The sequence below is a fragment of the Thermobia domestica genome, chromosome 5, assembly GCF_964235325.1.
Source record: "Thermobia domestica chromosome 5, izTheDome1.hap1.1, whole genome shotgun sequence".
In the NCBI taxonomy this organism is placed as follows: Eukaryota; Metazoa; Arthropoda; class Insecta; order Zygentoma; family Lepismatidae; genus Thermobia; species Thermobia domestica.
Genome location: NC_137458.1, coordinates 199,919,313 through 199,932,603, shown reverse-complemented (window position 1 = coordinate 199,932,603; position 13,291 = coordinate 199,919,313). Strand labels below are relative to the sequence as shown.

Below are 13,291 nucleotides of genomic sequence, written 5' to 3'. Positions count from 1 at the left end.
CTATTAACGTTAATACCACATGTGTTATAATGAGAACAGATTTGTGATCTGAATACCAATCTTAAACCATATGTCCAAAATGAAAATTATTCATGTTCTTGATACCTATTGCAACACACAGGTGTATATGTAAAGAGAGAGTAAGAGTGTGTGAGGGAGATAAAATACTGTATAGGGGAAACCATATAGTCGTTGGCACTCTGACAATTATTGGCACTTTCCTTAGTTTTTTTCTCTTCACTAAGGAAAAATGAATACGTGTTGGTAAATATTTCCTGCAGCTGGCAGCTCTGATCCTCTCTGCTCGCGTTCCCGTTGTTTGTTTTGCCGGGAACCTTTCAGTTGGAGGCAAAGTCTAGTCGACAGTGGAAGCTATTTGGATTTTTCAATTTTGCAGCTAATTCTTATACTTTTTGTTAAGGATATCTATCACCTTAAGAGAATTGTAATTAGTTTGCTATTGTTTAAAATGTTTTAGTATTTTTTGCACGAGAGCAATTGGGTCTACTAATCATTCCAATGGTACATTTTCAAGTGATTTGTTTGTCCTTCGAGTGAATGCATGGGGTGCCAATAACTGTACGAATGAAAATATAAAATGTCAGTTATTGGCACTAGAGTGCCAATCTCTGTCTCTGATGCTGAAGAATAAAACAGCTTGAAAACTGTCCGATAATGCTTTCCATCTCTACATCTATTCTTGGTCAAAATTTTGGTTTCCTACTCTAATAAATAACAGTTATTGGCACAGTGCCAAGAACTGTATAAATGGCCATGCCAATGACTGTAGGGATTTGCAGCAGAATAGGTTCTGGTAATGGAATATGTCAAATATGCCTATTGAAATTTTTTGTTCATGTAGTCTAGTTCAGGGGCGGACTGGCAACGTTTGACCAACCCGCTGAAAAGGGTTTTCCCAGAAAGAAACAGGATATTCTTAAAAGTGTTCAGGACTTTCTCGTGAAATATCCTCGTCCTAATCCGTTTCCAAATAACGTGCCGGGAGATGGATGATATAAATCGTTCTTTCAAAGAAATCGTGCGGTTGCGGAAAGAACGTGCGAATCTGTTACAACTGTGAGTGCTTGTGTAACAGAAAATGACATAAGATCATGGTTTCATAATATACAGAAGTATTTTGAAGCCAATAACCTTACAGATGTTCTGCAGGATGCAACACGTGTTTACAACGGTGATGAAACTAAATTTTTGTTTTGCCCGAAAACTGGAAAGGTGTTAGCGGTAAAAGAAGTAACGTGTACGATATAGACACGTGGAAATGCAAAGGAGTCTTTAACAGTTATGTTTTCTTTCAATGCTGCAGGTGACGTAACACCCCCAATGATAGTTTTCCCTTATGTTCGTGTGCCTAATGATGTGGCTCTATCTGTGCCTACAGGATAGGGTATCGGCCGCAAATGAGAACGGGTGGATGAAAGCCGAAGTATTTTATGGATATATAGGTAATGTGTTGTATCCGTATTTAAAACGAAAAATATCATGTTCCCGATTATATATTTTGTGGACGGTCATAAAACTCATCTTACTTACCAACTTAGCGAACTTTGCTGCAGGCTTCAAATTGAACTCATTGCTCTGTACCCCAATTCTACAAGAATATTGCAACCTGCTGACGTTGCCGTATTTAAACCATTGAAGGATGAGTGGAAGCAAGTGGTACGAGAGTGGCAACTTTAGAATCAATTGCAGTCTCTGACGAAAGCTAAATTTGCTCCTCTGTTGAAACAAACAGTTGACACTTACATTTCGCCATCTATTATACAAAATGGATTTATGGCATGCGGTTCACACCCATTTGGTCCCAACAACATAGATTACACTAAATGCGGTGCAAAACCAAGGCAAACAGTTCAAGAAATACACGGTGGTAATGAGCAAACTAAGGATGTAGTATTAACCAGAACCTAGTTTGAAAGTATAGTAGGAACTGATGTAATGAGAAGACTTCAGGAAGTTGACAATGAACAAGTCCTTGTAAATAAAAACGAACAATTCCATGTACTCTATCGCTTATTTCAACATTTTGTTGATAATAGTAGGTCTAAGTCTTTTGTAGAGAGATGTGTTAATCTTCAGTCAGTGCAAGCAAACAATCAGCAAGGTTCATCTGTATCCTCTGCATGTATCCAACTCAATGATTTCAACCACTGAGATACTGCTAGTGATGCTCATACACTTTGTGAAGTAAACCCTAGTACACCTATCTATGGCAGATGCAAATGCTTTACAAAAAGGTTCCGGCTCAACTCCAAAAAAGTTAACCACCGAACACCCGTTGCTACAAGATGTTTTACCATACCATACCAAAATACCATAAGGAACACATACCAGAAGTTATAGAAGATGGATTTGTGTGTCACGGGTGCTACGTTCTACAGGATGACAGTGAATGTGGTCATAGATGAGGACGAGATTAATGAAACTGATTCAAATAAACCATTGAAACATACAATTTTGTTTGTGCATTTCCCGTTTTTTTAATTTTTAAAATATGTTGTGCGTTCCACGGTTTCAATTTGTTCTTCATAATGTTGAAGGTCTAAAATGTCTATTTCTTGTTTATTAATAAATATAATAATTGATATTACTTCCAGTCAGGCCTACAAGCCTTATTTCTGTCAATCGTATCTTCTACTGTATGCTTTATAATGGTGCCAATAACTGTCCTCATTGGGTGCCAATAACTGTCCTCATTGGGTGCCAATAACTGTTTTTTGGGTGCCAATAACTGTAAGATCATTGTCACATTACAAAATTTATTTTTATTGCCAAACTTTACATTTGTATTGTAATTTCTCAACATATTATTCAATTAGAGATTCCCAGAAAGTATATATTAAAATATCACCAGTATATGTTATAAAATAAATCTGTTATAAAGATATGAACGAAAACAAATCCTTAAAGTGCCAATAACTGTATGGTTTCCCCTATATGCTTGTATTTTTAATTAAAATAGTTAGTGTAAATCATAATCTGGATTTTTATAAAGCAATTTGAATAATCATATAGAAAATGTATAGGCCTATTGCTTAAAATTGAATTAAATTGCAATTCCAGAATCTGTAACAACTTACAGTCCTTATTTATTTACATCGAATGTTAACTTATTGTATAGATTATAGCATGAGTATCAGCTGGTATGTAAGACAAAATTATCTGTAATTGAATTTAATTAGGAAATTGATATAGTTGCTATAAGAACAAGTTTATGAAAATGAAATAATAATGATTGTGTTATAATAATGGTTGTATTTGAAACAGAGCTTGCGTAATGGAGTAAATATTTACACCGCCAGCTTTGCGATACTGTCCAGTTTAAATTGTCAATATCATCATTTTATTTATTTTGCTTCAATGTTCATGGAATTTAGTATAGCATTATGAAACATTCGACAACTGATCTAGTAGTGAAATATATTTAATAAGATTACCGCACATTATGGTAGATTCCTAGCTCGCTCCCAGCTTTGCGAGCACTTGATAATAATTATTTTATTATTATATTAGATAAAATATTATGTGGGAGAGCTGAATTAAATAAGAAAATGAAATGAAATATTTAAGTTTTACATCCCACTATTATGCCCTTTAGGCGGGAAGGTTCTAGAATGCTGGTTCGCACATAGAAGTGAATTTGGATTAGTAATCAGTTTGATTCTTTTGTTTATCAAATCTCAATACACAGTTTACATAGTAATGCCGAGCGAGCGATAGCGAGTGAAGGCAGGTTAGTAACCAGGTTGATTGCTTTCTTTATCACGACTCAATTGGTATACGGACCAGTGTTCTAGAACCCTGCCACTAACCTTACTTTCTTTAAGGGAGAAGATGCTTAAAGTAAGAATAATGATATAAGAATTGGTGGAATGAGAAAGTGGGAAGAAAAGGAAATACTTTGAGAAAACTCACGGACATAATGTTGTCCATCACAAGCTTACTTGAACGGAATCAAACCAGGGACCGCACGCAGCAAAGGTAAGCGCTCTACCAGTGAACCATCACGCCCCATAAATTAAATAAGAATGATAAGTAGTAGGCCCTATATAATTGAATATTGTATGTAAGAAACTATTGTCCATAAAGATTCTTTCTCTTCAAGCTTTCGTAATTAATGTTGCAAATCGTCCGATGCTTTGCAATGTGTGTCAAAGAAATAAATGCATGTTTTTCGGGATAGTATCGTCTGCCCCTTGCTGTTATTGGTGATATAAAAATAGTGTTGAGTTGATTTTGAGTTTAACGTCCCTTTCAACAGCGAAGCTATATGAGACGTAGGCCTACTAATTAACGTGGAATCCGAACCACATATGCTCACATCGGGAATGACCCCCGGCTCTCCCACGCCAAAGGCTCGTACTACCTGTCACATAAAAAAATGCATGTTTTTCAACGGGATAGTATCTTTTGTCCCTTACTATGAGAACGAAATCGGTACCCTTTCCTTTCTAGAACCTCACGATTTAATTAACTGTTGTAACGATTTTAAAGGCTCAATTCCTATCCAAATGGATAAATGCATGATCTCTCTCTTTGCAGTTCACACAAGACACTATAGAAATATCGAAAAACTTAATAAAAAGAAAAAGAAGAAAAAACAACGTCCTTTACCCGCATGAAGCTTACGGTTATTGACATATATTTATAGAGTAAATGACTTGTGTATCTTATTCCGTAGTTCATCGAATCCGTGCAGAATTCCCATTCCCGAGAATAGCGCTCGTATCTTACAAGGAGAAAGCAGTCTTTGGTAAATGAACTTCGGAGCCATTTTTTGCAAAGTGATAGTGCACCTTTAAAGTGTTCATATTACAAACTGGGAGAGCGCAATGGCCTAATATAGAAGAGAAAAAGCGTCGTAAAATTTTAGACTGGCCGCATATGTCGTACGTTCCGCAAATTCATCAAGTGACGGCGTGGCAGAATCAGTAGCATCTTTGACTCAGGCGCGAAGGGTTCCGGGTTTGATTCCCCCTCAACTCATGTTTCTTTTGTTTTTTGCTTCAACCAATGAAATAGCCATTTGTAGCTAAAAGTAAAATCTTAATTCACCATATGTTTAAAATGAATTAAAACAATTGAAATATTAAAATCAGTTGTAAAATCTTTCAGTGTTCCGATTTCGTAAATATATTGATATCACGAGTTATATTATGGTTACCACAGTCGTTGTGTAAAAAAAATGTTCTTGACGCTTCGTGTCAATATGTATATGCTAGAATGATCCTAAAAAAAGTTTCAAGAGTTTCACAGTTGTCATTTACGAGCAATGACAATTTGTAACAAATCTTAAAACTGTATATTTCCATACATGTAAAATACAAATACAAATACAAATACAAATAATAATAATAATAATAATAATAATAATAATAATAATAATAATAATAATAATAATAATAATAATAATAATAACAAAAATACCAAAAGCATCCTTTTTATTTTTAACCATATCATGTATGTACTAAGATGATTCTATTTAAGAAGTTTCAAAAGTTTCATAGTTGCAACTTACGAGCAATGATACAATTTGTAACAAAACTTAAAACTATATTTCCATACAAGTAAAATACCAAAAAATAAATAAATAAATAGAAAAATCCCAAAAGCACCCTTTTTATTTTTTAACCATATCATGTATGTGCTAAGATGATTCCATTAAAAAATTTCAAAAGTTTCATAGTTGTAACTTACGAATAATGACATAATTTGTAACAAAACTTAAAACTGTGTATTTCCGTACATAAAAAATAATAATTACGAAAATACAAAACATACCCTCTTTATTTTTTAACCATACCATGTACGTGTTAAGATGAATACACAAAAAGGTTTCAAAAGTTTCATAGTTGTAACTTTTGAGCAATGGCACAATTTGTAAAAACCCTAAAATTTGCTTCTTATGCCCATTAATGTTTGACAGTGTAATCGTTTGCAAGGTCACTTAGGATCTGCTAAAAGAGCAAAAATTAAGCTTTCATTTGACACCTGGATGAGCCCAATAAGTTCAATAATAAGAAAGTTATGGTAATTTTAGTTCCATGATGCTGAGTGCCAAAAAGTGAATTGAAACAAAATTCACATTTTTCAAAAATTTCTCCCAGGCCCATTTTTCATCCAAAAAATTGGAAAAAGTTGATTAAGCATAATTTCATTGGTATTTATGCATGAAAAAAATTTGAACAGAATCTGAGGCATTGAAGCACAGTGCCCTAGGTGATTTGACATGGAATGACCCATTTGAGTATTAATTTTTCCTTTTGAGAAATGAGTTCAAAGTATTAAAATCACTATAACAAAATAAAAAAGAGATAGAAGCTACGACTAGGGGAGGGGTACCAAAAAGTCACTTTGCCCGGGTGAAAATTTTGCCTTGGTCCGCCCCTGCTTGTTCCCTACTACTTTTCTTCCTAAACATATTTTTCAATGGGATTGCTTTTCAGCATATCTGACTTTTCCGTTTATTCTTCTTTCTTATCCTTGGTGTTCAACACCTTTGGGTTGAGATAACAATTATATGCTTTAATGTTATCTATTGTAGTCTTTCTCTAACTCCCTTGTTTTACTTCCATCATACCACGACATTCAGAAGACAATTCCATCTTAGAAGACAAGTTTCATATATGCATTTAAACAAGGTAAAATTACTACCACAAACAAATATACCATTAATGTGTTCCTTCTATTTCTTACCTTCTTCCACATAAGTACGGTACTTTAAACCTATATCCACTTCCTCTTCTACACGAATTATTTTGAGGGGACGCGTCCCCCTTCCTCACTAGAGACGGCCATTCAAAATGCTCAGTTTTTGGAATATCATTCACTTTTAATCGGCTATCTTAGAACTCCATATCATGGACTTTTAAATAATCATTGGTATAGTGACAGACATTTTGCAGACCATCTACCAAGCCCTCACGATCGCCTTTACAAGCATATGCCCATTTGATAACAGTTGAAAATGACAGAGCACGGAGCCGAGTCCCCTAGAGTATTTTTCATATTACCATTTATGTATAATGCCTTCATTTTTTTGTGTAAGCGAATTTTAAGGAATTCTTTGTCTTACTTTGAAGATCCCAGCACATCGACTAGCGTGAAAGGCAGATTATCTGACAACTCGACGGATGCACTATACTTGTGAAAATTTTAGTCTGTGTTTGCAATCCTAGGACTACGCCTGAGAATGCCTATTTTTTGGAATTAAGTTATAGAACCGCAAGAAGCTGGGAGATTGTTCCGCAGAATTAACGCTTACCTGGATTGTGACGTTCAGTAATTCATTGATGGAATGCAGAATGATCCCATAGCACGCGCTCTCGACTGTGCTTGTGACGTAGCATGGATCATATTGTTACATGGATCGTACCACTGACAGAACGATGATCGCCAGTGCAATTAGAGCCACAGTGGCACCTATGTAACCACTCGAATACTAAACAATCGATTGTTGGGTGCAGATCTTCGTTTCTCTCACACAATTCCGCATGATACCTACTTCAGGTGAAGAATGTCTTCAGTGGTATTGAGAGAGATTGTATTGTCTAGGTGACACTCCATTCAGTGATTTAACCTTTTCGATCTTAGACGTACTGTCAGAGGTGAGTACCTTCTCTTATTATACAGAACTCACACCTAGCATTCTGATATGGGCAGTATAAGCTAATATTTTACGTGCCTCTTGTCTTAATTCAGTGGTGTATGGTAAGTGTGTCGGATATTCATGATATCGTCAATCATGTCCAGGCCTTTGCTGAATACTATCTTAAAGTAGGATAACGCTCATTCCCATACCGCCAGAGCAATTCAATGTGCTTTATATGTTATACGCCTTCTACCTTGGCTTCATAGATCGTTAAACCTAAGCCCTACCGAGCATGTGTGGAATTTGGTGGAGCAGTGTTTAACCTCGGGCTGAGTCTTTGCAATAACCATCGGCCAGCTACGCGAAGATTTACAACAAGCAATGGAAACCACATCGCAGACAATGCTCCATATGTACAACAGGCTGTTTGCCCGAACAGTTACTTGTGTGGCTCCATGTACTATTAAGATGTGCACTATATACATGTTGAATACCGTGTACAAGCGACATGCTGCGGTATTTGCTAATGTCATTTGTCTTCACACTTTGTATATATTTTTTAATTGTAATATTAAGTATAATAAGTTTACTATTAATTTACCTGATCGAAGTGTGTCCGTTGATGTTTCGCCCTATCAGAAGAATTGGAAAATGCTTTTGTGCATCCTGCGTACTGACACACGTAAGGTCTCTCTCCTGTGTGGGAGCGCTGATGAATTTTCAGATTCTCCAGTCGAGAGAAAGCTTTCGGACAACCCTCATACTACAAAGAAGAAAAAAAAACAATATTATTTACACACACGGACAACCTTCTGGAAAAAAATATATATAATAACTGACAATTTTTATGTCAAATAGAAATTGTATTTTTAATTAAATTGCTGATGTTTAAAATTTATTTTTGATTAAATCAATACCCCTATGTAATGAATGAATTCCGTGTCTGCGTTCCTGCATTCGGCTTCCAGTAGGAATAAGTTTAACGAAATTCAACGAAAACTGGAGACTTCTCATATAATCTCAGTATAGAAACAGCGTCACATTATACATTTTCAAAGTAAGCAATTAACTAACATTAAATAATACTAATGGAAGATTTAAGTTTCTTAAAGCATATAACAACGAATCACGTGTTTTATGGATGATTAGTAGTGGGAATCAGTGGGCTTTCCTCCCTAAATAACCGAAAATATAGGCTAGATTAAATTTAGTACGTCGTTTCAGACTTATGGTAACGAATTTCCTTTCCAGATAGCAGCGCGTGTAAGAAGCTATTATGGATAGTTTGAGGACGCTGTGTGTTGGCTTAAAGGAAGGACATCTATTGTGTGTATTAGCAATCCTTCTGTGTTGTTCGGAGAGTAACATTCTTTTGGAGGGACTACAGTAATGTGGACATGCGTTTGGACATTCCGTCTAGAGATGAAGTGGGTCAGGGGTCAATTTTTGAGTGGGTCAGTGGGTCGTGGGTCAACAGCACGTGACCCACTGTGACCCACCACCCACCATGACCCATTGCGACCCACCACCCACCGTTACCCACCGACTCACTCTGCTCACTGCATTGTAGACACTATCTTTGGAAGATTGGTAAATTTGTCTGCGTTTTACTTTCAAGACCTTCATTTCCCTACCTTTTCTATTTGTTTCTGTCTACTTACCTGAGGTGAGTATATCTAAGTGAAAAGAGAACTCCAGGAACTTTTGGATATTGATATTTGTAATTGTAATAATAGCAATAGGATTTATACTACTACTTGGCTTTCGAGGCCTGTGAGATTTTAGAGGAGTTAACTACTGGAAAAAATACATTTTTGAATCACTGTAATATATAAATTAGTATATAAAAAATTGAATGTCACTATGTGTGCCTGATCATCACGGGCAAATTGCAGTCAAGTGAAATGACTTTTGGTATATAGTTAGGTCTTAATCCAAACTGGGATGTTATATTGCTTTCATTATAATACATATGCTAAGGAAGTAGTGAGGATCCGAATTTTTGCAAAAACAAATTTATTATTTCACAGGCCGTTATACTTAAGGAGCTGAAATTTAGTGTATTAACTCTTTATTGACAATAAACAGGAGGGGCCTTATGCAGAGTCGTCTTGACGTATGATTAGCGTCATACTAAAGGCCTGACTACTGCAGGCAACGTGTTAGTTGAACGCTTTAGCATTGCACTAATCATGCGACAGAACGACTCTGCATAAGGCCCAATGTGTCCTAGCATTTTTTAAATTCTCCTTTATGCGGGGGGACTTTCTATATATGGAAAATTGATAGTGAGTTGGTTTGTAAAAATGATCGAAAACGATCGATATTAGTTAAGAAAAAATCTTGGTAATGACATCAAGCCTTCATGTGTAATTACAAAAATTAAATTTATAAACAAATAAGGAATCATAAGTTTATCAGGCTTTAATTGATAATTTATGCACAAGATTCCCTATCGGAGATATGGTAGATGAAGTTTCTGTTCTCCATGAGTCGACATTGTCAACTGACATGGTCGATATGGAAAAGATGTTGTATGGTGATAGAGAGGTTCTGCTGAGTATTTCAAAACTGACCGAGAAAAGTCGTTTTCAGACTTAAGTCTAACAAGCAGATTGTCGATGAGGAGTTGCAAAAATCGGATAGAAGTATTACCAATTTCCACGACAGAGTGCGAACTGGGATTTCTCCTTATGAATTTACAGAAGACTGATATTAGAAATAGACTAAGTACTCAAACATTGTCTAACTTGTGTATCAATGTTAATGGTCCACCGCTAGACAAGCTCAAAGTGGACGAGCTAGTTATTTCTTGGTTAAAGAATGGACATCATTCCGCTGCAGATTTACCACGGAAAAGTTCTGGAGGCCAACAGTAAAGGTACCCGATTTTAGATTTGTTTTAAGGTGGCAAATTACGAGTTATGGAAAATGTATACTTGTATTACTAATGGCTTATCTGTGTTATTCAACTTTGTACCTAATTTTTAATAAGTCCCTTATTTGCTTTTTATAAACTAGAAGGTAAACTACTTTGAATAAATATTTTTAATAATTGCAATTATGTATATTTGTAATTTAAATTTAACGTGGTGTTTTAGTGATTACACAAATTACAATTATGAGCATACTTTATGGAGATGCTCTCACATAGGGTACCCGAGCACCTTTATACCCTATGAACAACTGATTTTTCAAATCTTTTGTGAGAAAAATACTGTGAACTGAAAAATCATAACCTTTTCCATATTGTACAGGGGTATTTTCCTGCGAATAGAAGTTTCTTTTGGAATGCATTGAGAAATTAACACTTGCAAGAATACTCTCTTCGTGCAAGTATATTTTAGGCACACACTAATTTCCCCCCACCTCGAAGTGCTTCCGTTTCTATACTGACAAACACTTAACCATTTTATATCGTAAAGGTAACAGAATGGTGCTTGAGCGATTGACCGTAGAAATTCAAACTCCGATTAGTGACAATTTCACAGTCTTGTTTTATTACAAGTGTAAACTCTTTACTCAGTAAAGAAGAGGCTGTGGATCATGTGTCAAAGTTGATGACAATGGATTTTAGTGAGTTTGAGGTCACAGTGGATGAGACTGGTTCATGGTGGGTCACGGTGGGTGGTGGGTCACAGTAGGTGGTGGGTCGTGGTGGGTCACACTGGGTCACGGTGGGTGGTGAGTCGTGGGTCATAGTGGGTTGTGAGTCAGTGGGTCGTGGGTCACGATGGGTGGTAGGTCAAGTTTTCATTGAACCACGCCAAATGTTTTTGTCAGCAAAAAAAAAAAAAAAAAAAAAAATGGGTTGGCCCTTGTTTCAGGACCATTGGTTACTGGCCCAAGATCAATGACCTAGGATTTCATAGGACTACCCTGTTAATTTTTTTAAAAAAATACTAAATTTAAAAATTTGGCATGATAACAGACTTTTGTAAATTTGATTGCTCAATTTCGTTACTCTTCATGGGTAAAATAATTGCCAAATTTGTAAATTTCGGATTTTTTGACCTATTTTATTCCCTTTGAGGAGGTTTTATTAACTTATTTGGTTATATTGTTAAGTATAAGGTTCCATTCTCTTTCATAGAACGTGGACACATTGATGTTTTCATCTAAAATTTTAGGAGTGCATACAACCACCCTTTAAATGTGGAAATCGTCAAGAAAACAAAATTCGGTACTACGATTTGAATATATAATTTCCCTACGATTCCGTACGATTTGAATATATAGTTTCGTAAATTTGGGTGATCCAGCTTGTCCTCTTCTATAGGTAAAAAATTAGCAAAATATTGCTATTGTAACGTGCTTAGGCCTACCACGTGATTGGTTACTGACCTGATTTATCTTTGATGGAACTTTACTGCAAGATATGGTTGTATAGTTGAGTATAGGGGTTTATATGTGTATATGGATGCAGTGCTTTAGGAAGGGGTCTATTGGTCCAACATTAAATTTAAAAATTATCTAAAATAAAATTTGATAATTATTCTGTAGAACTGAAATATTGTTTAACTCAGTAAATTTGGATGGTTCACCTTGTATCCTTCTATGATAATATATATACAGTATATATATATATATATATATATATATATATATATATATATATATATATATATATATATACATGCCAAGACGTTATACCTAAGTATCACTTTATATTTTGGCGAGACATTTGAATTAACACAGGAAGAAGTTTTGAATGTAGTGCTCCAAATTTGATTATGAGGTTTTATTGCAAGATATATTATATGTATAAGTACATTGAATTCTCTTTCTTCTCTTGAATAGGGCGTGGGTACCATGATATGCTCTTGAAATTTTAGAAGGAGCCCAGTTTTAACTTTTGGAAATTGTCAAAACTAAAAATTAGTAAATTTTCTCTAGCACTAAGGTATATAATTCTATAAAATTGGATGGTCCAGGTTAATTCCTTCTATACGTAAAAAATGCCCAAAAAAATCGAATTTAGGAGCTTCGTGCCTAATTTATTCTACAAGAAGTGTTTTATAGTAACATATGTGATATGGAAGAATACAGTCGAATTTTGGTTCATTAGACATGAGTACCTTAAGAAATTATTCTTAAATTTAGGGAGGGGTACATTAGAATATCGCTAAAATTTAGAAATTATCAAAAAATAAAAATGGGTAATTGTTTTCTAGGACCTGAGTTTACACTTTTGTAAATTTGGATGGTTCACGTTGATCTCTTAAATGGGTAAAGCTTTGCCAAAATGTAAATTTTGGGGATTTTGACGGAATCGAAGATGAGAGACTATCATATCATATGGTTATATGGATGAGTACAAGCTACAGTGTAAAGTCATTGATGGAAAGTTATTTTTGGTGAAATCTGATAGCTTGATCCCTACCTCTAATTCCAAGTTTTGGGGGATTGGATACGAAGTACGATAGCTCAGTGGTAAAGCGCTTACCTCTGGTACGTGGGTTCCCTGGTTCGATCTTTAGACAAGTAAGTTTGTGGTGGACAACATCATGTCCGTGGGTTTTCTCGAGGCACACTCATATTCTTATTCCACCAATTCTTCCATCATCATTCACTTGTCTTAATCAACGGTCTCCCTTAGCCTAAAGGGCATAATCGTGAGACGTTAAACACAAAGTTTTCATTTCATTTTATTTTCCGAGTTTTGATTGACACCTGATAGGT

General features: G+C 35.3%; 1 protein-coding gene across 1 annotated transcript in view; it reads right to left on the bottom strand.

Annotated features, from left to right (window-relative positions):
* The window catches only part of LOC145685360 (uncharacterized), a 135,542-nt gene that overhangs the window by 56,653 nt on the left and 65,598 nt on the right, over positions 1-13,291 (bottom strand). The window contains exon 3 of the mRNA XM_081757747.1: positions 8,211-8,372. Within this exon, the coding sequence (XP_081613873.1) occupies positions 8,211-8,372 (162 nt within the window). The remainder of the gene's footprint in view (positions 1-8,210; positions 8,373-13,291) is intronic.